The 26,439-nt window shown below is 47.7% G+C and overlaps 2 protein-coding genes across 2 annotated transcripts; both read right to left on the bottom strand.

Moving 5' to 3' along the window:
- Positions 1-23,848: 23,848 nt before the first annotated feature.
- Positions 23,849-24,640, bottom strand: PtA15_10A27 (uncharacterized protein; the record flags this gene model as incomplete). The annotated part of the gene is made up of 1 exon (XM_053160439.1): positions 23,849-24,640. One exon carries the CDS (start codon positions 24,638-24,640, stop codon positions 23,849-23,851), a length of 792 nt encoding a protein of 263 aa, XP_053024163.1.
- A 419-nt stretch (positions 24,641-25,059) lies between these two features.
- Positions 25,060-25,746, bottom strand: PtA15_10A26 (uncharacterized protein; the record flags this gene model as incomplete). The annotated part of the gene is made up of 2 exons (XM_053160428.1): positions 25,060-25,598; positions 25,671-25,746. 2 exons carry the CDS (start codon positions 25,744-25,746, stop codon positions 25,060-25,062), a joined length of 615 nt encoding a protein of 204 aa, XP_053024162.1.
- Positions 25,747-26,439: the final 693 nt, after the last annotated feature.

The following is a 26,439-nucleotide window of genomic DNA, read 5'->3' as shown; positions in this document are numbered from 1 at the left end:
TCTCCTTTGCCAGAAAATGTGGCCCATTCACTTATTTTGGGTAAATTGGCTAATACTAATTTATGAATGGCTTTGTCCTCTTCATTTGTTGGGAAATTACGTGGAGTAGAAGATTTTGTTCTTCTGTTGTGAGTTGGTAGTGGAATGTCTTCATCACTATCATCTGAATCTGAATTTTCTGCTTTTTGATGAGGTGGAAAGTTCACATTAGGTGCTCTGTCAGATTTCACTCTTGTTGAACTGCTGCTGGCCTGCATATGGGGTGGAGTATCTTTATTCACGCTCTCTTTCACCGGGGGATTAGGTGATGAGTGTCCAATATTGTTAATAGAATTTATTACTTGTAAAATTATAGTTTCCAATTTATCTTGTTTTGATGCTGTGTCTGTGGTTTGTTTCTCAAACCTGTTTACTACATCTTCAAATGTGGTAAATTGTGATGTAATTTTATCTTTATTATCATTCTGCAGGGTTCTGAAGCGTGATTCTAACAAATTCAATTTCTGTAGTATTTCTTGGTTGGTATTTTCTTGATCTTCAACCAGTTCTAGTTCAGTTCTAGCCAGGGATCTAGTAACTTGAGTACTCAATATTTCAAGAGCAGAGGGCGCTTCATCAAGCTTCTTATCCATACTCTCCAACTTATTCAGAATGACAGTAAAGGCATCATCTTCTGAATTTACCTGCTCATCTACACGCTGTGTAACTTTGTGGCACAATTTCTTAAGATCTGATGACAATTCTTTGTTGCTTTGCGTAATTCTTTCTACAACAAAGTTAAGATTTTCTGTGTACATATGTAAAGCAGTTCTGAAGGGAGTATCTGGATTGTTAACAACATTTGGAATATCTGGGACATTTGATGTGTGTTCAGAATCAGAGTTACTATTACTACTAAAGAAATGGGAGCTATTTAAGGATCTAGGTCCATCTGACGCTCCTGGCGGGCTATTTTGCCTTGCTCCAGATGTTGATAAGTGCCTTGGAGGGATCTGCCTAGGCGTATCATTTATTCGTAAATTTGACTGCGCCATTGTTGATTGCGCCCAGTATTCCGCGGGTGTCTTGAATTCACATTTCTCCCCCTGCGTGATTGGGGTCTTGAAGATGGTCTGCGGCGCTGGGGGCTTCTTAATGGAGAGTGGTTTCGTCTGCGGGACGGCTGGTGGATTAGGAGAGATTCTGAGCTGATCTACATTGGATTCCAATCTTTTGTCCTCTTCAAAGTGGTTGTTAAACCTTTGAGGTCTATCATTGCCTGGAAATCCGCCCGGTGTGGTAGATGGAAAAGTGAAAAATCAAAAGTTTTTTCTCATACATATATTTACTCACCCTAGGCCTCAAGATACCACCAAATAGACCTCATAAATGGATTCTACGGCCAATTTTACCCCTAGTCACCACTGGAAGCGTCACTGGAACCCCACAGGATTGGAAGTTACACCCTCTTGGACCCTCATGGACACGGCCAGCCTCAGTCATTAACCTGTCACACCCCTCAAGTCACCTTTCCCAGGTATACGCATACTCAGCCCCAGCCAAACACATACTCTTTTCTATCCCTCTTATCTCCACTGCATATGCAGGGGACCAACCCCATTTCTTCTGTATTTGACATGTCCCCGCTTCATTTCTGCACTCCTTGCATTAGTCTGACACCACTCATGCACCCCTTGCATGAAGTACCTCTGTATTGACATGTCCCCGCTTTGTTTATGCACTCCCTGCATTAGTATGACATCATCTTTCATTTCTCACCCCACTTTCTGCCTGTATTTAATATCTTCTGACACCACTTGTATGCAGCCCACCAGCTAAAATCCCTTATCCAGGGTCCCCCTTGTAGCTAAAATCCCTCACATTTGTCTATATAAGGAGCTCTCTCCCCCAGTTGTTTTTCCCTCAGCTCAGTATTCCCCAGTTATTTACATACCACCCTTCTCACTTACCATCACCTTCACGCATCACTACAACCCTTATATTTGCAAAATATAACTACTGAACTCACTCTCAAATCTCACATACCTGTCATCGAACAACTTCATCTGGAACTAGACCAGACCTATCACTTGATTAAAACTTGCCAAGCTTAGCTTGGTGGGTCTTGTTATCTGATAGTATAGAAGGGCAGAGTTTTGCACCTCCATCATCCCCTTCTCCATTCAGCAAAAGGGTTTCACAACCACTTTTGAGTCTTACAAGGGAGTCCCCAACGTGATAAGATAACTTTGTTTGATTGACAACAGATAATTGATTTTGACCAAGAAAGCCAGAAATACCATCGTCTACGGATCTCAACTTCAAGCGGCAAAAGGAATCAAATTTTTCAACAAATCTATAACACTCAACGGCATATTCAGTTATTCTGTTGGACAACTAGTCAATTAATTACGAACCATCCAAGGAACCAATTACGAACCTCTGAAAAGAAACGTGTAACCACTGGATCTGAAAAGAGACTCTTGAAGAAATCAGCCAGTTATAAAACCTTAAGAAGGGCAAGAGTAAGACCTGAAGAATTTGGATAACTAGGAACCTGGTAGAAGAGAACTCCGCAATCATTCAAAGGAAGCAGCTGCTTATAAGACCTCAAGAAGGGCAAGAGTAAGACCTGAAGAATTTGGATAAGCAGATACTGTTACCAGCACGGTAAAGTTATTTTAAATATTAAAAGAAAAACCCCCAATTTGCCCTGGTAAAGAGACCAGAGACCAGATATTATTGTTTCTTTTTCAGAGCACAGTAACAGTTAGCAGCGGATCATCATAATATGAAACTACAAGATCAACAAGAATCGACATGAATATAGCGTTTGGCGTACCAGATTTTGAAGATACAATTAATTCAAGAACCACTTTGAGGAAAAGACCTTTTACGGGGACTCCGGCCATGATTAGGAATATGAAAACTACGATGTTGGCTCAAACAAAGAAAGAAAGCAAAACAAGATCAGATAATCAATTCAGATATCCCACTGAAGGGGACTTACCTGACTTAGATGAAACTCAACCAAAACAAAGCACTTCACCAGAAAAAATGAAACAACAACAACAACCTGCTCAGCCACCACATCCTTGGATTCCGGTTCAGCAGCACTACCCTATCTATCAACAACCATCATATTATTGGCCTCAACAACAACAACAATATCAGCCTGCCTACCAACAATCAGATTATCCACCAGGATTTATTGATGACGATGAACTATTCTATGATGGAAATCAATTCTTCACCTTCTTACGGAAATACAGACAGGCAGGAGATTGGTTTGGTTCAACAAAATTTCAAAGAGCTCTTCAGATTGGACGATTCATACGAACGGAGGAACTGAAGTGCCAAATTAAGGATATGGACGGTTACAAAGAATGCGACTGGGATACCCTGCGTACGGCAATGATTGACACCTGGGGAGAATTTGATGCTTCAGTTTTGTACACCAAGAAGGATCTATTCAAGGTAGCAGGACAACAGGCCCAACAAGGAATCTTAAACTACCAGACTTACAGAAGATATCTCGGAAAATTCAACGCAATACTTGATTACATGATGGAATCCTACCAGGTTTGGAAGAAAGAAGAAGCCAGTGTTTTATTCTTAAGTTCCTTTTCAAGAGAAAGTCAGGAAAACATCAACCAAACCTTATTCAACAACGGCCAGCTTCGAAAAGGGAAAAGTGGGAAATATGAAGTTATTGAATGGAATCACCTGGTTGCCGCTACGGAAACGGAGGTTATACGGATAGAGGAAGTTTGCTGGAAACAAATCCAACATCTGCAGAAAAAGCTTACTGAACTCCGAAAACAAGAAAACGCTCTGGGCTTAAATTTATCTCCTGATTACAACTATCCACTCAAATTCTCAGAAAAACCACTCAAACACGTCCTGGAACCGGCAATGGAAATCACACATCCTGTGACAGATATGGTGGAACCAATAACAGATGTTACGAAACCTACATCAGAACTTACAGAAACAGAAACACAGACTTACTCTCAGGAATCAGTTTTTGAAACAACAGCTTCAACAATCCAGCTACCAGATATGGCAACGAACCAGAAACCATCAACGGCATACTTCATGGATACCGTTATGGAGCTCCGCTCGGTGCTAGGCCGGCGGCAGCGCTGGGAGGGGAAAAGATGCCTGGTAGCTGCCCTCTCGGATCGGTCCCGAAGGAGTCGTACGGATTCGAATTTGATAGCTTGTGGTTGGGTGATTTTGAGAGTTCGCCGAGGGTTGGATTCTCGGCGGCGGTTTTGTTGAGGATTCTGGGATGGTTGAAGGGTTAGTCGAAGGGGGAGGGGAATTCGTAAGACTCTTGACTCCTGATTCTAGACTTCCGGACTCGAGATGGCGGATCAGAATGCCATGCCGCTCCCCTCCTCCAAGTTCTGCGAACTTGGACTCGGGGAGACAACATGTCACATAAATTTCATCATCTCCTTGCGCGCCGTGCGCGCGCAAACAACACAACCCAAATAGACAAGAACATAAAAGGAAACAGGAAACAGAATCAAAACAGAACAGAACAACAAAGCTCAACAGGATAGAAAATAGAGTAGAAAGAAGGGGAAACCACAGCCTAAGAAAGGAGAGAGAAATGACACAAACCAGACAAAGAAATAAAAGAAATAGATCAGAAACCAAAAGCAAAGAAATAAAACCCACAGCACAAGCTGTGTTAGGACCAAGAAAGGGAAGGAGGAGAGAATAGAGAGGGGGAAGAGGAAAAGAGGATGATAGGAAGAGACAGCATGAGCAACTTGAGTCTTGAGGGTCTTGATCTTGAGAGTCTTGATCTTGAGGGGGGGGGGGGAGCCGGTGAGATTCTTGAACTGAAAATTCCTTTTGCTACCGGTTTGCCCACCACATCCCACCACCACTTACAGTCTGTCCCTAGACTGTACACCGAAGACCATGTCGAACCGCGCTGAAAGAAGGAAACAAAAGGGGGGACCCGCAGGTGGCTCACGACAGTGGCGGATGTAGAGCTTACGACAATTTTTCGGTAGTAGCTACCCAAGGTGCATACAAAGGAGGGGGAACTTACTTTGAGTCCTCAATGCCCCCGCGAGGAAAATACTCCTTGACTTGATCCGCCGCGAACCGACGTTTGAGTTCCGTATCATCAAGCTCGGCGAGGACGTAGGAACCACCTTGAACCTGCGCGACGACCCGATAAGGCCCGTTCCACTTGTGGGCGAAAAGCTGGCCCCACTGGACCTCCAAAGACCGGTTGTAGGCGAGGACTAAGGTTCCCGGCAAGAGAGAACCGCGCAATCGATCCGAGTTCCGGTCTTGCCAATAGCGGATTGACTCAGCCCTAGATTTCAACATCCTTTCATGCGCTACTTGCCGAGAATCCTCGCTGCGCTCCAACTGCCTTGAGCGCGCAACCAGCAGATCAGCGGTAGTCCGAACTTCCTCCCAGTCGACGCCAAGAAAAGAGGCAATGTCCAAATCAATAGGAAGTGCCGCACGCTGCCCGAACACCAGTTCGTATGGGGAGTAGCCTGTCGAGCGCTTAGTCGAAATGCGATCCGCGAACAATACCAAGGGCAGGAACTTCCGACAGTTCTTGCCGGACTCCCCTGCTAGCTTGACTAGGGCTGCCTTGAGAGGCGCGTGCCCCCGTTCGACCATACCCTGCGCTTCGGGATAGTACGGAGTTGAAACCCGATGTTGTCCCGGCAACGCGCGGAGCATCTCCGCCAGAGATCCACCGAACTCAGAGCCTCCATCCGTCGAATAGGAACGAGCTAGACCGTACCGCATAGTCCAATGCTCCTGGAGAAACGAAGCGACAGCCTCGGAAGTGATGTTGTTGAGAAACTTCGCTTCGACCCATCCTGAAAAATTGTTGCGGGCGACTATCAAATATTTTGCACCACTAGCCTTAACGTGGACCACATCCATTGACACACGACCGAAGATGGTGTCCTCGCCTGTGGGATAGCGCACCTCCGCCGGTCGCCGGAGATCTCGCTTCTGACAAGCCTCACAGCTGCGACACCAAGCTTGCACGGACTTCTTGAGAGACGGCCACCAAAAACGGTCGGCGACCCGGCGATAGGTCTCCGCGGTACCGCGATGACCTAGATCTTCATGCAGGCGACTGAGAATCTCTTCTTGTTTACTGAGCATCGTGACGACTATTCTCGGGAGGGGGCTACCTCTCTTCATAAGGCGGCCCGCTTGAACAAAATAGTCTGCAGCCTTCCTCTTCAACGCTCGAAATCCTAAGGAATCCACGCCTTCAGGCCGCGTCAACGTCGTGAGATATTCTTCCAGCTGTCGCCAGAATCCCTCCTGAAACCCAGTGTACTCCGAAGGGGGCCCTGATACAAAAGACGCTAATGGCCGGACGAGCGGTGCCTCCTCGTCGAACTCAGACAACGGCGGGTCCGACTCTTCGTCTCCCTGCGGTCTTCTGGACAGCCCGTCCGGCATCGTGAATAATTTTCCCGGACGATGAGTGATGTCAAAAGAAAAAAGATGGATAAAAGCGACCCATCGCGTCATCGGGGCGTTGGGTAGGCTCGGAGCGTTAATCATCTGAACTAGAGACTGAGCGTCGACGAGGAGCTCGAAGTGTTGCCCCCACAGGACATTTTGAAGCTTCTTGAGAATCCGGGCTACACCGCAGAGCTCGAGTTTGGGTTGTGAATATCTAGACTCGACGTCGGAGAATAACAAGGACTCGTACAACGCGGGCCTGTCGAGCCCGTTGGCATCCGCCTGTGTGAGGACGGCTCCTACCGCATGAAAGCTGGAATCCACGGCGAGTTTGAGGATCCCCGCCTTCGGTCCATAATCCACTTTGACCAGGACGATGTCCCGCCCCACCAGAGATTTAAGCTGTTCGAAGGCTTCCGCGCAGTCCTCGGTCCAAGAAAAATCGGCATCCTTTCGTGTCAGCCGCCTGAGGGGAAGACAGATCTGGGATAGACCCGGGATGAAAATTTTAACGTACACTACCACACCCAGAAAACCACGAACTTCGGTAGCGTCCCTCGGAGTAGGCCATGACAGGACCTTATTCACTTTGCTCTTCGCCATCCGACGGCCCTCTTTACAGACCACGTGTCCAACGATCTCCAACGCGGGCACGCATGCGGCCAGCTTGGCCGCCGAAACCGTCAACCCGGCCTCCTCGATCCGGAACAAAATCCGCTCAAGCGTCGCAGCGTACTCCCATATGAACCGCCTGACACCAGAATGCCAGGACAGAACCTCCCCGTTGTAGTCGGAAGCTGGGCCCTTGATGCCCCCATCATCGATGAACACCCCCGCATGGTCGGGAATCTCGTCCTGCAGGACCCACATCATCTGTGCCTGGTAGACGGCAACAGAGTTGGTGGCGCCCTGCGGAAGGCGGGTTAGCTGGAATCTCCCAAGGGGAGTGTCGAAGGTAGTTAGTGGTCGAGAGATAGGGTCGAGGGCGCGCTCGTCGTAGCCGCCCAAAATATCTCCGAGCCCATAGCAGGCTCGGCCAGAGAATGAGTCCACAAAGTCTTCAGTCGCCGGGGGAACACCGGCGTCCTTGACCGTCACCCGATTCAACGGCTGGAGGTCATGTACGATTCTAAGCTTTCCGTTGCCCTTCAAGACGCAGAAGACGGGAGAAGAGTATGATGAGGTCGACTGTTCATACAACCCGGTTCGCACCCGCTCGCGGAGAATCCTGGTGTATTCGTCCAGCTTAGCGGCGGGTATCGGTATACGTTTCTTCTGCCAAGGTTCATGCTCGACGACCGGAATGATGTAGGGCAGACCGTACGAATCTTTCAACAGTCCGCGCTCAGACTCGTCGAAAGCGATAGCTTGATTACGCTCCGACAAAACGTTTTTGATGACGTTCAGCTCGTCGGCCCAGAGCCAGCCTTGGGGACCAAAGTTCACCACGGCAAGGCGCTCTTCGGTGACACGCCCTTGCGGAATAAAAGGGCCGACCAAGGATCGCGGAAGGGGTCGGTAGGGATCCCGGGACAGAGGTGGCCGTCGTAGAGGAGGATTGAGGCCCTGCGGCATTGGCTGGTTGACCGGCTTGACTTTCCGTGAGACCGGTTTGTACTTCGAGGCGAACACCGCGTGTTCTCCGGCTTTCCAAGCGTCCAAAAGCGCTGCTTGAGATTGAGATCCAAGGCCACCGCAGAGCAAGCTCCATGTCCGCAATTCGGAGAAGTCTTCGAAAGGGGCCTTATCTGCGTAAGAAAACCCGGACAGCGGAGAGCGGCTCACGATAGTGGCACGAGGTAGAGCTTCAACGACATTTGGAGCATCACGCCCGAAGGTGCATAATTGGAGAGAACTTACTTTTAGTCTCCGATCCCTCCGCTGAACACCTTCTTCCACCTCATCCACGCTAGCCTCTATTATTGGCAAAATTAGTTTCACCTCATTGCGGAGGATCATTAATTTATCCTCGTCGCGGAGACTCAGAAGTTTACCCTCATTGCGGAGGCTAGTTTTACCCTCGTTGCGGAGGACGTCTGACGACGTATCTAGTTTAGTCTCGTCGCGGAGACGAGAGTCGAATGATAGTTTAGTCTCGTCGCGGAGACGAGAGTCGGATGATAGTTTAGTCTCGTCGCGGAGACGAGAGTCGGATGATAGTTTAGTCTCGTCGCGGAGACGAGAGTCGGATGATAAGGAGCTTCCTAAAGTGGAAGGAAGGAAGGATCCCAAGGGGCTGCTCACGAGCGTGGCACATGATAGTGTTTTCAATGGAGCGGTAGAATCTACCCTGAGGTGCATACTTGGATGGGGACTTACTTTTAGTCTTTGTGCCCCTGCCGAACACCCATACTGCCCACCTTTTGACAAACGGGAAAAAAAAAACTGGTCGAAACGAGGAATCGGAGAATTGAAAGAAACCGCGCCAATATTTTTGAGATTTTCGTGTTTTTCTTGATGAGTTTTAGTTGGGACGACCGGAAAAACGGAGACAGATGAATTTGAGTGAGAAGAGAAGCAATGGGTCGATAGGTCAGAAGCCGATCCGCCGGAGAAAAGTCGAGACCCTAAATTAAGACTGCCGGCTAATGGATCGGCTTTCTTCATAAAAAATGCTGTTTGTTGCCGTGGTCCTTCTCGGGACGTCCACAATGCACCAGAACACCCTTCCGACCGTGGGCGGGGAACTCTCGCTCCCATCTTCCCTTATCCACCGGGCAAAGGGTCACCTCAATGTTCCTTCCATTTGAATCGGGCAGAATGATCCGCTCGCCCGATGTAGGGGAGAACATCAAGGCGGCCCTAAAGTCCATTAAGAAGGGGCGACCGAGGATGAACGGCCCGTCGGCCCGAGTGATCCAGAAATGACAAGTACCAACGATGGAGCGCCCGATCCGAACCGGAACGTCCTCAGCGATCCCGATGAGTTCGCACGCTTGATTATTAATTCCGTAAACCGCTGAACTGAAGTTTACCCGAGGGGTGAGGTTCAACTTCACCGCCAACGAGTCCGAGATTAAATTGAGCTGAGAACCAGAATTGACCAACGGGGACGAGATCGCCTCGCCCTCCCCTACACTACAACTGAGATAGCCAAGGGGGCAGGAATACAGATTCGGGTCGAACTCCCCATCCGGATCGATTCCCTCGGCCAGCGTTCCTGAATTCACCTTTAGGTCCTCAGAGCCGACCTCCACGCGGCGGCGAGAGACCCATTTCTTCACGCCATCCGAGACCGCCGGAGAGACCGAACAGATCTCCCCGACAGTCGTAGTCACTGGTAGATCAAAAATCCGCTTGACGAGCCCATCGACCGCATCTGGGTGGTCGCGAGAGACCTCGCGCTCGAACCGAACCTTTGGCGGTTGCCCTGCGGCTTTAGAAGGGGTGACTGGGCGAGTCGACTGTTCCCTCGATGGAACCGGCTCGGGATCCGGCTCATTCATAATCCTGTCAAAGAGCTCCGGCTCGTCCTCCTCTAGAGGTTTTGTCGATTCCGTAGATGCTCCCGGCGTCTTCCGCAGCGGCCTTCGCGACTGAGTTGAAGGAACCAAGGGGGACTTGAAGGGCCTTGGCTCTTCGTGTCGCTTCCTACCCGCCGGGTCAGACTCGTAAGTCCCGGCAAAAGATTGAGAGGACACTGCTGGCGGATACCAGGGGTCCAACGATCCGCAGCTCGCCTTGTATTCAGCAGCGACCGCACTAGATGTCTGTCGAGTCGGAGTCGGAGTCGAGGGCCTCGGCGCCCCCGCGGAAGAAGTGGGATGAAACGAAGCCACTACATGTCGGATAGGTCTGCTACGGTCAAACGGGATGAGTGCCCCGTTTGGGAGGAAAAAATTGGTGCCTTGTTGTTCAACAAGGCCCGCCTCCTTGTCCTTCACGAGCTCCTGACAGCGGCCGGTCCCGTGATTCTCGCGGTGGCAATAATAGCACACCATTGGTGGCCGGTCAGCTGACGCCGAAGACTTAGAGGGTATAGCGGCTATCTTCTGGTCGATCTTGTGCTCAAACGCCTCCAACATCCGCGAGAGCTCATCCATGTTGGGTGCCGGTTTCGTCACCGCAGGAACTTCCTTGGGACGGCGATCCTCACCCATCTTTCTCATCACCGAGTTGCTGTCTTGGAAGGTAGAAACTGACACTGGCTGGCTGGACTTCGATTCCTCGAAGGTGAGCGCGGTTTGCTCCCTCATGACAGCGTCGACGCCTTCCTTGAGGATCTTGAACGTCGGCAATTTGAACCGATGATCTAGGGTCGTCACCATCGTCCCGTCACGAATCAGCTTCTTCCTAATCTCGTCCTGGACGGTGGTCGAAAACGCCTGATAGTACGAGTTCCGAATCTCTTCCACGGAGTCAATGTGGGCTTTCGAGAGTAGATACGACTGGATCGGCTCCCACGACTGTCGAAACGTCTGGTACTCGACAGCAGACGCTACGCCGCCCCTGGAAACCCAATCCTCGACCAGAGAAGTCAGGTCCCGCGTAGTGAACCTTGCGGTGTCCACCTGGCCCCAGTAGGCAATCATCGCGGCCTTGAGCTTCGGCCAATCGGGGGGGCTAAACCCTTCCAGCGTCTCGAGAATATCCAGCAGCTCGTCGGTAGCGAGGAACAGCCGAATCTGCCGGGCCATGTCCAGCTCGGTGGCCTCGTCCAAACTAGCCACCATCTCATAGGTTTCGATAAACCTTTCGACCTTGGTTCCATCGAAACATAGCCGCTTGTTCGGCGACTTGATTTTGACCATCCTGTCGATCCTGGGAAGAAATTTGACGAGTGATGGGGTATGGCTCACAGCGTGGCTAGGTTGCTTTTTCGACGATGTGTAGAAATACCCTTGGAGGTGCACTAATGGAGGGGACTTACTTTTACCTCTCCTTTGCCCCGCTACTGAACACTGAAAAAGATAAAGAAAGAAAATTCGGCGCTGATCTTGATCCTGAAACGGGAATCGAGCCGTGGATGATCCGATCAGTCGAGAAAGATCAATTCGACAAGCAACCGCGGAATGATGAAAGATGGTTTGATAGATGGGGTGTGGATCGAAGGATAGGGAAAAGAACCGAGGCAAATTCAGCTGAAGTTCCCGGATTCCACCTAAAGGAAGCAATGGAAGAGAAGAAAACAAAAGAGAAATATAACCGCCAAACGGTCTCAAAACCACAGTCCGAGACTGTAAATCTTGAGGTCGCTGGTTCGATCCCGGCTCGGGGGACCAAATATGGAGCTCCGCTCGGTGCTAGGCCGGCGGCAGCGCTGGGAGGGGAAAAGATGCCTGGTAGCTGCCCTCTCGGATCGGTCCCGAAGGAGTCGTACGGATTCGAATTTGATAGCTTGTGGTTGGGTGATTTTGAGAGTTCGCCGAGGGTTGGATTCTCGGCGGCGGTTTTGTTGAGGATTCTGGGATGGTTGAAGGGTTAGTCGAAGGGGGAGGGGAATTCGTAAGACTCTTGACTCCTGATTCTAGACTTCCGGACTCGAGATGGCGGATCAGAATGCCATGCCGCTCCCCTCCTCCAAGTTCTGCGAACTTGGACTCGGGGAGACAACATGTCACATAAATTTCATCATCTCCTTGCGCGCCGTGCGCGCGCAAACAACACAACCCAAATAGACAAGAACATAAAAGGAAACAGGAAACAGAATCAAAACAGAACAGAACAACAAAGCTCAACAGGATAGAAAATAGAGTAGAAAGAAGGGGAAACCACAGCCTAAGAAAGGAGAGAGAAATGACACAAACCAGACAAAGAAATAAAAGAAATAGATCAGAAACCAAAAGCAAAGAAATAAAACCCACAGCACAAGCTGTGTTAGGACCAAGAAAGGGAAGGAGGAGAGAATAGAGAGGGGGAAGAGGAAAAGAGGATGATAGGAAGAGACAGCATGAGCAACTTGAGTCTTGAGGGTCTTGATCTTGAGAGTCTTGATCTTGAGGGGGGGGGGGGGAGCCGGTGAGATTCTTGAACTGAAAATTCCTTTTGCTACCGGTTTGCCCACCACACCGTTATGGAGCCTAAACACACTGTCATTGAGATACTAGAATTTGAATCCGACGGTGTGAATACGGCTATCAGCGTAAATCAGGAAGAAATCTCAGATCAATCTGTTCAGAAAATCAAAACCTTGGATCATCAGCCACATCAACTCAACAACAACTATAAGTCAAATATTGAAGATTCCCATCTTACAGAAACAACTCAGCAAGATCCACAATTTCCTTGCTCCCCTGAAATCAGTTGGATTGAACATATTCACAAAATTCAAAGCAAGATTTTCAACAAGCACCTTTTCAAACCTCACTTGGATCAACATGAAGAATTCTTTAACAAACCTTTACCTCAAGAGCCAGGGACCACCGGTGCAGACACTGAAGAAAAGGAAAACAACCCCATCAGTCTATTAAATATAAATAATCCAGATTTCAATCCAGCAAGAGCACATACTTCAATCAATCCAATTCCAATTCCAATGCCTGCTGAAGATGTATTCAAGACTCCGCCGGCCCCAGTTCCTCCGGATATCACCTCAAAACCAACTTTTTCAAGGAAGAAATTAAAACCAAAACAAGAATTGGACAGATCTATTAACAACCTATCTCAACTCAAATCACAAAACAAAGAATTTCTTCTCTTATTTTACCTACTCAAGAAGCTCATTTTTCAACCAACTCTCAAGATTCCACCGGATTGCTTTGGAAAACTCCAGGAAGCATTCAACCACCCAAGGCTCCTGGTTGGAATTGGTTAACAATTTCCCATTTTTCTCTTTTTCTTTTCTAAAATCATCAAAACAAGATATCAGCTCTAAACTATCAAAATCCTGGAGCTTAAATCTTTCAAGTTGGGGGAGGAACCCACATCCTTTCGCGACTTACTCTTTCATTACCAGCCTCCCTCCATCACTATCAAAATCTTACTTACCCCCCACTCAAAATATCTCAAATAAATCTATAAAAAACCCCTCAAACAGAAAACCTATCTCCTGGGCATGAGACTAAACTATTCAAAAATTCAAATCAACAACAAAAATTATCATATCAGTCATCTTTTTTAAGTTGGGGGAGAGAAAATCACTCCTTTATGTAGTCATTTCTTTCCCACCTGTTTCTCTTCACTCTTCTACTTCTACCATTATTTCCCCTCACCCACCCCTTATTCACTCACAATTCTCACTCAAGCCACTCTTTCAAAAATTGCTCTTTTTCATTTTTTTCGGTTTTTTTACTCAAAACTCACTTTACTCCTAGGTTGGGGACAACCTCCTAAGTTGGGGGAGGGGGGGTTTCATTTACACGTGGGATTCAGATTTTCCAATTTTTTCGGCTGGATCAACGTAAAACTTGAAGAACATATATTCTGGTCAATACTATCTACTACAAATATGCGGTCAGGAAGCATCTACTCTGGGTTTTCATTTCCAACTTGGATGGCTCTCTTTTGCGACTCGGATCAGTTTCTATTCACTCGGACGTAGCTTTACTCAAAATTCAATGGACACCAATTTCATAACAGGATACCCGGACCCGGATCAGCTTGGACCTTAATCAGAACGGATCAAACAAAAAGAACCACCAAACTTACCTGCTCGGCGGCGGACAGATTGACTACAAAGTGACAATCTGTATCTGGGAATTGGCGTCGGACTTGGCGAGAACAGGAATTCCCGGATCTTTGGAAGGCATCGATTCAGTGTTTGAAAACGAAACATAACAATAAAAGCACTCAGGGACGTACTTGGGTGGTCGCCCCCGCCTTGGAGGCTCTGTAATTACGGATTGGGCAAGCTGCTGGCGCATAATAAGCTGCATTAAATGGACAACCAGACATGATGGGAGGTAATAAAATTAGAAAGCTACCAGTCAGACTACAAAGTTAGAAGAAAGTGTGAGGAGGAATAAAAAGGACTGGAAAGGAGGATCTTTATACCTTTCCAGTACCTCAGGGAACCACTCACTTAGTACTCGCATGCAAAGAAGACTCCTGTTTACTCTGACAGGTGGGACCCGCGGCGAACGGCATCGAACGAGAGGCGACCTCAGATCGGGCCGAATTGAACCACCTGCAGGGCAAGCGCACGACTGGCCAGATTGTACGATGGCGTCAAGACGGCGAAGCTTAATATTTTACAGCTTACACTCCAACCCTCGGCGCGGGATCCTCTCTATAAACCTATGTAGATGGGTCGAGGTGGCAGAAATGGAATCATCAGGCTATGCTTCCCCTCCAGGGAACGCGCACAAGAAACAGGACCTCACCAAAATCGACCCCAAGTGGGGTTCAGAGAAGCGACCGCGCGCAGCACTTCGACTCCCAGAACCGTCAAAATTTCCCTGTCAAGAAAAGTCATAAAATTGACAAAAATCATTTTTTTGACCCAATTTCACTCCGCTACGCCTCTCAGTCACCACACCCAGAAAACGTTCAACGGCCAATTTCCAAAGGATCCCTCAGGTCACCCAGTAAAAACTCAAGCCTCAAGCTTCTGAAATTCAAGATACGGCACTTTTTGGGTGGAATTGTCTGGGGACAGACAATAATTAAGTTGGGGGAGGATGTGGTAGACGGAAAAGTCAAAAATCAAAAGTTTTTTCTCATACATATATTTACTCACCCTAGGCCTCAAGATACCACCAAATAGACCTCATAAATGGATTCTACGGCCAATTTTACCCCTAGTCACCACTGGAAGCGTCACTGGAACCCCACAGGATTGGAAGTTACACCCTCTTGGACCCTCATGGACACGGCCAGCCTCAGTCATTAACCTGTCACACCCCTCAAGTCACCTTTCCCAGGTATACGCATACTCAGCCCCAGCCAAACACATACTCTTTTCTATCCCTCTTATATCCACTGCATATGCAGGGGACCAACCCCATTTCTTCTGTATTTGACATGTCCCCGCTTCATTTCTGCACTCCTTGCATTAGTCTGACACCACTCATGCACCCCTTGCATGAAGTACCTCTGTATTGACATGTCCCCGCTTTGTTTATGCACTCCCTGCATTAGTATGACATCATCTTTCATTTCTCACCCCACTTTCTGCCTGTATTTAATATCTTCTGACACCACTTGTATGCAGCCCACCAGCTAAAATCCCTCATCCAGGGTCCCCCTTGTAGCTAAAATCCCTCACATTTGTCTATATAAGGAGCTCTCTCCCCCAGTTGTTTTTCCCTCAGCTCAGTATTCCCCAGTTATTTACATACCACCCTTCTCACTTGCCATCACCTTCACCCATCACTACAACCCTTATATTTGCAAATAACTACTGAACTCACTCTCAAATCTCACATACCTGTCATCGAACAACTTCATCTGGAACTAGACCAGACCTATCACTTGATTAAAACTTGCCAAGCTTAGCTTGGTGGGTCTTGTTATCTGATAGTATAGAAGGGCAGAGTTTTGCACCTCCATCATCCCCTTCTCCATTCAGCAAAAGGGTTTCACAACCACTTTTGAGTCTTACACCGGCAATACTTGAGATGCGCTATTATTGCCGCGTGGCTGCTGCGGTTGCATACGTCCTTGAGCCACGTCTTGTAGCCCTTCATTCTGTAATAGTAGCGCTCATACTTCTCTTCCGTCGAGACTGTTAGGAGAAGATAAATTCTTAGCTTTTCCTTTCTTTGTAGCGTATATAATTTTATCTGCTACAGGTTGTTTAGCTGGTGGAAGAACTGACGCAGGTGGAAATCCTCTGCCTGGGTCTGATGAGCGGGTTCTTCCATTATAACCTCGAGTTCTGAGGGAAGGAGGAGACATAACAGAGTTATTTTGATTCAGTAGGTATTTTTGTTTTTTATTTTATAGAATTTTTAAGTTGTAAATGTACCTGAAGACTTATCAGAAATAGCTGGGGAATCTGCGCGCTGATTAGTATCAGTGGTTTCCTCTCTAGCCTCACGGGGTTGCGTGTTTTTGTCTGTAACTCCAAGGGATTGGAGTTCTGGGGTGAGGGTGTCAACGTTGGTGGACACTGTACACAATGAAAAACACGGAATATTAGTATTAAAAAATACCAATCTGACGGGAAAAGGGTAAGGAAAAGGAAGTACTTTTCAGATTTGGAATATTTTGAGTACTTTTAAAGTTATAGTGATTTTGCCGGAAATTCAGTGTAGGAATTTTTTCCTGTCGATGGAAAGGGTTGAATTTTTGTTGGAGGAAAGCTAAGAAGGTGGCGCAGAAGTGTATTAACTTGGTTTGTTGATTGCTCAAACGGCGTGGAGTAGAGGTCCTTTTAAACTCTTGGAACAGCGGTTCTACAAGAGGGGGGGAAGTAGTGATGCGCTTGTACAGCGCTTTTGGGATCTGTAGGCTAGGAATATCACTTCTAGTCTGATCCGCTAGGCTCGCGCGGTTTGATCGGCGGTCTAAGATCTTCTGTAGCTGCTCTAGATCAGGAGCTACAGGTATTACAGTGATCCTGCTCGAGGGTTGCGGCTCGAGGAGGGTATGTACAGTAGGTATGCGCCTGTATGCGCTCTCTAATTGAGTTGAGTGGAGTGCGTCTAGCGTGTAAATCCCTGTAGATCCTTGCAGATCCGGGGTAATACAGTAGTACAGTGTAATTGAACTGTAATTGAGTTATGTAGATCCTGTATACACAGGATGCGCATGGTGTATGTAGTACCACTTAGTCCCGCGACTTAATGCGCTCTCGAGTGGGAATGCAGTACAAATGCTTTCCTGCCGTAGGAATGGTAGAGTTTGGAGTCTCACGAAAAAAAACCTAGTAGTGTAAATCAACCCTTGCGGTTCGATTGGTCTACTCAGAATTTTTGTATCTATTCTCCTTTTGGGGGTAAGAAGCGTTCCGGTGTGTTTTCCGCAGAGAAAATGAATGAAATTCACTAGAATTTCAATGTGTAGAGTCAACCAAGTGTGTATGATTCAATTTCTGTGGGTTTTTGGCGAAATAGAGACAATTTTTCCAGTACAAAAATAGAGAGATAGTCAACAATAGGATGATTTTTTATGTATTTTTCCGGTTTTATAGAAGGAAACAGGGTGAAGAGTCTAGGAAAATGATGAGAAAATAAGGGAGAATCTAAGACACAATCACGGGAAATCTAGTTAATGATTTGACTTCTCTTTCTGCGCGTAAATTGCGGAGGAGGGCCGTCAGAAGTGAAGGGGGGAAGCGTGGAGTAGGAGGTATGTTCTGTATAAGAGCAGTATTCCTCGTCAAAGGGAGGATATCCAAATGGAAAAGCTGTAAGTTGTGGTTTTCTAACAAGTTTAGTTTGTTCTTCTTCCACAAATTCTGATTCTTCAGTAGTATCAATAAGTGTACCGTCAGGATGATAGATACAAGTTATCCAAAGAGTACTGTAAGTTATCCAGGTACAGGTGTAGAATTGGTCCTCTCCAATCAGTGTATGGGTTTTTCTGACGTGTTCTTGGACTTCAAGGTTATTAGGGTCTTCCTTCGTGTATTTCTGTAATTTCAGGAGGTTGGAGTTGGGTTTGAAATCACAGATAATGGTGGTCATTTGTCTTTTAACAAGACATTTTGGCGTAAAAATGGTAAGGAAATAGCTATGTTAGTATGATTATCACGGTTTGGGAGTGAGAATCACGGATAAATAATAGGCCAGACCCCCACTTGTCAGCCTGTATGTAACTAACCGTGTCTGAGAGGGTTGTTACTAGCAAGATGATAGTGTAATATGCCAAGGATGGGCCAATGGGTTTGTGGTAAGACCTGTGAAAGGTTTCACTCTATCAGTAATCTTGAATGAGAGGCTTGCTCAATTAAGGCTCATCCAGATCAACACAGGGTGTTAATAGGCATCCAAGGAATAACTCAACTTGGGTTTGTGGTTTTACCTACAGAAAGGTAAGGGTAATCAAGAGTTGATGTTATTCCTGAATTGAAAGATGGTTGAGAATGAAGGCACTGTTTAACTATGTATGTGTTAAACCTTGCTATAATAATATTCTGAGGGATAAACAGTCCTGAGGGGCGTGTTTATATAGAGGGGAAAGAGCAGGAGGGAATATGAGGCGCTTGGAGGCGCTTCAGGACCAGGGGGGAACTGGAAGCAGATCCTCATGAGGATCAACATTGGAAATGATCAGGGCAGTGTAATGATCAGTACTGATCCTGGATCAGTAGCTGTGCACACTAGCTGATCATAACCAATCATTGATTCCATTCAGTGCTCTTTGAATTGGATTACATCATCTATTGTTTATGTAATTATATCATAACCAATATATTATGTAAATGGGGACTGAGGCGTAACAGGGGATAAATGAGTGATACCTGTCTTGGGGTATTTCACGTGTACAGTAATATTACAATGTATTGTAATCTTACTGTTGCACGTAACTTAACTCTCATAACAACAGTACATTATGGTAACTGTATTTAACTATGGCTATCTGTAATGTAATGTATAACAGGAGTACATTCTTAAGCTTGTATCAAATGATATACATATGTAATAAAGGTGTAAAAAGGAATGTACTATATGTAATGTGAACAATTGCAGGTACTTGGTACGTGTAAGGTACTGTGACATGTACTCTGTGGCTGACACTGAAGACCTGGACCAGTAGAAGAAGGTTGGTGACCTGGACCAGTGGGAGGAGCCTGAGCCTGACCAGCATTGGAAGTTGTGGAGTCCTGAACTGCAGCAGTACTGGAAGGATCCACTGGAGGGTAAAGACTGGGAGCAACATTGGTGTTGGGAGATCCTTGGTCAGACATGGTTGAAGCAAGTAAGTTGAATTTAAATCTGAAGGGTGTTGAAGGTTGATAATGGATGTGCTGATAGTGTTACTATTGATTGAAGTTGATTCTAAAAAAAGCAGGAGGTTAATTTATAAAAGGAGGAATATGAGGAGTGTAGGTGAAGTAGTATGTAGCTGATGGTAAGAGTGTTACTAAGGCTGAAGATATCTGAAGTATAGAAAAGCCACTGTTGGGACACCACTTGTGGAACTACTCAAAGGGGAGAATAGAGCTTGGAAGGGAAATGGATAGCAACACTAGTAATAATGTAAGCTATGCAAGGGTGCTGATGAGGCTGCCTTCCTGACTAATACTGAGGGGATGAGAGTAACACTAAGAAAAAGAAGAAAAGGTGTGGCTGATTTCTACTTGATCTTAGGAGCTAGTACTATGAGCTGACTACTGACTACTGAGGGTGTGAGGGTTGAAGCAATGGTTGAAGGGGGGAATGCAATGGCAAGGTTCAATAACAATGGGTTCAGGAGCAACTGTACTGATATCAATGGGTGATGAGTATTTCTAATTATAATTTCTGTATCTAGAATTCTGCATATAGTTCTCTGCATAAGGTACAAGTGAGGAGGGAAGGACAGTTCTTATATGAAAGGAGGGATGAGCACAGACAGTGGGGGCATTCTGGCTATGGGAATAAAGGAATGTACAAATGGGGAAGAGTGATGTGAACATAGTAACAGTATGTAATTATGAGCAATGCTGAAAGGGAAATGCTGGTTATGGGAATAAAAGAATGTACTAATGGGGAAGAGTGATGAGAACATAGTAACAACTTGTGATGATGAGCACTACTGAAAGAGGTAAGCACAGATCCAATGATGTAATGTCTACAATAGGTTTAGTACATAATGAGAAATGTATGTAAAGGGTTTAGTATGTGAGAATATATATGTAAAAGGAATGTAATGAAAAGATTCAAGTAAGTTACTTAATGAAATGAGTATTGTAACTAATGAAGACTATAGGTTTTCCGTAAGTCTTATATCCTCTATAACTACTGAACCATTGAAGATAAGGGGATACTATGTATGAGTGACTATAGGTGAAATTTGGCGTAGAATCTGAATATGCAATAATAATGAGGTATTTGTGAAGGGTTATAGGGAAATGGGCAATGTAATGATGAATATATGTAAAGAAAAGCAATAAAATACTACTTATGGTTTGGAATGGAGCACCACACCGGGCTCGGCTGACATGGCGGAATACAAGACAGCGCTGCGCTGTGGGTGGTGAACGATGTTGTCGGGGCTGATGTCGCTGCTGATTTGTGTTGGATGAGGGCCGAGACGAAGGATCAAACGGCGTCTTTGAGGGCTGGGAACAGTTGAAGGGGAATCGTCAGTGTCCATGACGGAGGGATCATCCTCTTTGGGGTCGGACAACTCATCCTGGGAAGAATGGTGCTTGTTGTCGGTGGAGAGGGGAAGTGGAAGGATGCCAGAGAAGTCAGGGAGAGGATTGAATGGGGAAAGGTCCGGACTGGGATTGATGGCTGTGAGGGTGGGGAAGATGGATTCATCAAAGTAAGTGTTGCGAGTCTCTATAACCTTTTTGTCTTCAATGCGGACAACTCTGTAAGACAAGTAGTCATTTGAATAGCGGATGAGTATGCCGACCCAGGATATGTCGTCGAATTTTGACGAGCGGAGTTGATCTGGTTTGATTACCCAGGTCTTGCATCCAAAGGGGCGAAAGAAGGATAGGTTGGGGGTTTTGCCGAATAGAAGTTTGACCGGGCTCAGTTTGGACTTGGAGAGGGAGGGAAGACAGTTAGTCGTGGCCATGGCTGTGAGGACAGCCTCTCCCCACCATTCTTTGGCGAGGCCGGACTGGACCATTAGGCATTGGGCCATGTTGATGATGGTCTTGTTCGCACGCTCCGCCATCCCGTTGTGTTGAGGAGTGTAAGGCGGAGAGACGTTGTGCTGGATACCGCTGGACTTGAGGGTATCGGCGAGTAGGCAATTGCAGAATTCTCCTCCGCCGTCGGTGATGAATTTTTTGATGAGGTTGCCGGTCTGTTGTTCAAAGAAGGTTTGGAAGTCCAGAATTGCTGCGGTGGCCTCCGACTTCTTCTTGAGTAAGGTCACGCTGATGTAACCCGTGTGCTGATCCACAAGGGTTAGAAAGTAGCAACAACTTCCGTTGGTGGCAGGTGACACTGGTCCAACAAGGTCCCCGCGGACCACTTCAAGGGAGTGGGAGGTTTTATCAAAGTAGCTTTTAAAGGGAGCTCGACAGACCTTTCCTTTTGTACATGTGTCACAGCATTGGTCACTGAAGAGGGTTGGGTCGTTGACGGCCTCCTTGATCCTGGCAATGCTTGCGTGACCAAGCCTTGCATGCCATGTTAGATATGGGGTCGTGGGTCCAGAATGAGTCCTGGAGACAATGAGAGCAGTGGTGGTGGGAACGGGTCCAATGCACGTTTGAAGTTTGAGTATACCGTTGTTCATGCGGCACAAGAAGGTGGAGGTTTTGTCGATGAGGACTGTGCAGATGTTGGCTTTGCGAGTGATAGAGACGGTTTTCTGAAGGAACCTCCCCATTGAGAGGAGATTGCGGGTGAGTCCGGGGACAAAGAGTGAGTCCTCAAGCAATAGGACTGTCCCGTTGGATTCAACTATGTGAGCAGTGCCGGTTTTGATGGCGGTGAGGTCCACAGTTCCTTTTCCGGTGCTGATGGGTATGTTGCAGTCGGATAGGCAGGTGAAGAACGAGGTGCTGTGCCACTGCTGTTGAACATGTGGTGAGATGCCCCCGAGTCCAGTACCGCAGGAAGGGAGACTGGTTCAATTGAGAATGAGCTGGCGGTCGTTACGTTTGCAAAGGCTGGCTTCTCAAATCTTGGGGTGGTCTAGGGAGAATCATGCGTTTTGGCGGTTGTTGTGTGGTGTTGTGAAGCGGGATCGCCCTGGATTGGACGGAGTCCAGGATGAAGTGCCCAGCACTTCTCCACTGGATGAGTCGCAGCTGGGTTGTGGACCTTCCTGCATCTTGGTGGTGGTTGAGTTTGGGTGCTGAGTGCCGCGGCTGTTTGCTCGGCTTGGTTCTTCCTTTTCATCGGCTCCTCCTCTTCAGCGATATCCTTTAACCTGTTCGTAAGGAGTTCATGGTTTCCGTTGAGTTCAGGGTGCATGACAAAGGAGTCGGTCAGCGCTCTTCTTGAGATGCTGAGCTTAGCTATTATGACACGGCAGATGTCTTGGCTTGAGACAGGGTGACCAATGGAAGCAAAGCTGTTGAGACATTTTTCAATTTTTTCCAGGAAACTTAACATGTTACCTTTGTACTTGATAGAGGTCCACGCGGCGGTGCACCTGTTGAAGCGTGTGGTGGTGTATCTTGCAAACCTCTCGGTGATCTTAGTCCAGAGGAGGTACCCACTGTCTTCATTGTCTTCAGTGACCAGTCCAACAAAGAGTCGGTCGGAGATCTTCATCGCGATGATGCTGGCCAAGTCATTGAGTTTTTTCTTGACAGCGCGAGCCGGGTTAGGTCCTTGTGGCATGGTGATGGTTGTCCATAAGTCCTTGTTCTTCATGAAGGTGCACATGCGTTTGGCCCAGAGGGGGTAGTTGGAGTCACCCTCGAGCATGGGGAGGCAGGCGAGCTCTTCTTTTGAAGCAATGCTGGTGGCCATGTCGTCGCTGCCCTTTTTGTCTTGTCTGTTTGAGGCTTTTTGTTTGGGTTGTGTCGGAGTCGAGACTGTAAATCTGTGAGAATGGCAAGACTTAAGGATAAAATTTCAACTTAAGGTCAGGATCATGTGTACAAGGTTTTGATATGAACAGTTGGAAAAGTTAAGGGTACCTTAAGGGCAGTGAGACAGTTGAGAGTAGGCTTGGGTGATAAGAGGACAGGAGATGAAAAAGTATTTGAACAAGAAGGAGAATAAGAATGTTCTTCAAGAGCGTATGGATAAAAAAAAGGGATGGCCGCTGCATGGAACAAGGTCTTCGTGGAGTGGCTGATGATAATGAGGAGTAGCTGATGATAACAATTCGGGTGAGGGAAGTTTCAGGATAGATTGGTCAATGGGTTGTGTAATGTGATAAGATGATGGTTCGACGGGAGAAAAGAAGCTGAAAAAGAGGGGATGGATCAGTCTCTTATATTCAAGACGTTTTGAGTCAGGTGAGGCATCTGAGTCTACGTACTGTATTGCAAGCACGGTACTATAGGAGCCCGGTCCAGGCAAAAAGAGGATACGCCACGGTTGGTTGAGCACGACCGGTGGGGGCAGGGTCTACGTCCATGTTCTCAATGTCTGCTTGGACACGGTAGCGAATGGAGGGTTAATGGCTGAACACATCAGGAACCGGTTGTTGCTAACGGCCTGGTTGGATCAGACTAGAAGAAGGGAAAACTTACCAGTGGCTGGTTGGTCCAGGGCTTTTTCAGGAGGAGTGGCTCCGAGCGTGTGGTTTGAGGCTGGTTGGGCTGGATGCGCCAAGTCAGGCAGGGTCGGGTGGTCCTCTTGACTTGGGGAACCCAAATGCGGAATCTGACAGCGTTTTCCTGGAGTTTAGCGAGTGCTTCTACTATTCTTGCCTTGCCGACTCCTGGTTTACCCTCTAGCAATACAGCTTTGGGAATTTGAAGAACACGTATGATTCACAGGGCATTATGGCCCACCGTTTGTGCGGAAAAAGAATAACTCGCTGGAGCCGAGTCTTCGCCAATTGTTTTACACCTATGCAATGTGGAATCACCTATTTTCAAACCTTCATCAACATGGGTAACTCCAGATAAACCTTCACTGTTGTCGAGAGAAACGTTGGCCAGATCATGCAAATAACTGAGACAAGACCGTCTAAGTTCGAGAATGTGACTGGCGGGGAGGTCTTGTCCAAAGCCAGCGGTCCTGAGGCGATCAAGAACCGTCATTTGGGCACCGTGAACAAACGACAGAGCCAATGATGATGTCAAACAGGAGCTGATGAAGCCGCACCACGCAAGACAGTCTTGTAAGCTCAACTCGCAAGCCAAAAATTGGGCTGAGATGGGTGACTTTGAATAATACTCGGAAAATGAGATAACGTGCGCCGCCCATTCAGCAGGACTGAAGCTAGCACAAGTTGACGATTTGACTTTCCGTGATAAACGATCACAATAGATCGCGAACCTGTCCTTAGGATCCAAGACTAGAGGGACCCAGATCTCGGTAAACCAATTTCGCAGCGCAGGTGAGAGTTCTCGTTTTCCAAAATCGTCACCGGGATTCATGGTTGCAAAGATTTGGAAGCTTATAAGATGGGCCGTAATTAGCATTTTTTTGAGAGTGTCACCTCCGTGTTCCGCCAAAACAATCAAGCTTTCCGGTTCTAGCAAGCTGTTGAGGCGCTCGAGGACCGAGTTGTCAGCTAGAGAGATCTCGTCCAGCAAAACGTGATGTCCTTCCTGCATGGCTTGTATCAGTGGGCCGTCGGACCAATCAAACAGTGCAGTAGATCACTTGAGGTCACTGAGGGCCGCCTGCGCCTGATCCACAGATTTGGAATCAGTCACTGATCTCATTCTCTCCGCCAAAGCTTTCTCAGCAGTGCTGATTGAATGCCCTTTGGTCGGCCGGCAAGCTGAACTCCTATGAGTCGCTGGTTGCGGGGGAGCTCTGTACACAGCTTGGGAGGGTGAAAGTCCCAGGGAGGAAAATCCCTCGAGGGTCCCACCGGGAAGAGGGCTTTCAGAGGAGCTGAGACCATCCAGCTGCATTCCGAACCAAATAGAGGATTTGGATTGCCAGGTAGGGTAATCTTGCCGGAGCTTGGTGAAAAAAGAAGATGAGGATCACCAGCGGTGGTCTTGAGACAATAATGATGGATCACTCAGAACAAGAGTTGGAGATCATAGCGCCTTAATTTACTCGTCGACTTGGGTGTGACGGGCGTCAGCGCCTTGCTGGCTCGACTATAAACTTGTGAGAAGCTGTTCTCTCGCATACATCGGGCTTCACTGGCCAGCTTGGAGAGCTTCTCTTGTTCCTGAAGGTCTTCTTTGGCTGTTTGCTTTGCGCGTGGAGATAGGAGATTGAGGATCACGCGTTGGATCTTTGCGGGGTTTTTGGAGGAGGATGAGATTTGTTGGAAGACTCGTGCTTCCTCGGACCATCTCGGGAGGGTGGCCAGTGAATCGGCGAGATGCCGATCAAGTCGGCTACTAGCTGGGGGAGGCTGGTTAGTTTGGCCCACCAAGCCTTGTGGGCCAACCGGCATCACAACGCCTTGCTGAGGATCGATGACAACGCCACCAAGGGAGGGGCCATTGGGCCCTTGACCAAGATCGATGTGAATTGGACGCTGACCGTAGGCAGCCGTGCCAAGAATGTGTTCGAGGCCAGCTCCACCTCCGAGGAGGGTTTCGGTTGCTGTGATCCACTGGTCGACTGATCCGGATCAGATGTCCATCCGACGATTTGAGCGGGTCAAACCCCCCGTACGGGAAGGCCTGCTGGAATCTTTGATGGGTGGAAATTCCCATGCATTGCTGGCCAGTTGGTGATCTTGGGATTGCATTGGTTACCATAACCGAGGTTGCATCAACGAAGCCGAGATTGTATCGGCCAAGAACAAGGTTGTATCGACCACGGCCGGGTTTGCATCAAGCAAAAGCGCTTTTGGGTCAACCAAGGCCGGTGTTGCATCGTGCGACACCGGCGGAGTATAGCGCACGCCGATCCAAAAGCGCGCCAGGCGGTCTTGGGTTGACCGTTGCTTTGGGGGTGGCCGATGTAACATCGCATTGGGCGGATGATGCGTTGGGGGCCCTTTGAGTTGGTTGCCAACCCGGTCGACATAGCATCGATGTCGGGTTGCGTCGGTGGGGTGTCCAGCGATATAACATCACCTGGGGTCCTTTTCAAACCGGACCCTGCCGATGTAATATCAACCATTGCCGATGTAATATCAACCATTGCCGATGTAATATTGCATGGACGTTGTGTCGGGCGCTTGGACCGATGTAACATCGGTTCAATCTGCCCAACATAAGCGCAGATACAGCCATCCGATGCAATCACACACCTATGGCAGTGGAGAGCTGCCATCTGAAAGACGAGTTCCCAGATGCTTGGGAAGGCGCCTTTTAGATGCTCTTTTCCGATATGGCGGGCGGCTTAGAGCCGCTCGAGCTGCACGGAGTGCGCCTGCCAAATCCCTCGACTCCATTTCTGTGTCCGTAGTCCTGGCTCCACCGGACCTGGCACTCCA

The sequence above is a fragment of the Puccinia triticina genome, chromosome 10A, assembly GCF_026914185.1.
Source record: "Puccinia triticina chromosome 10A, complete sequence".
Lineage (NCBI taxonomy): Eukaryota > Fungi > Basidiomycota > Pucciniomycetes > Pucciniales > Pucciniaceae > Puccinia > Puccinia triticina.
This window is presented reverse-complemented; position numbering and strand designations above follow the sequence as displayed.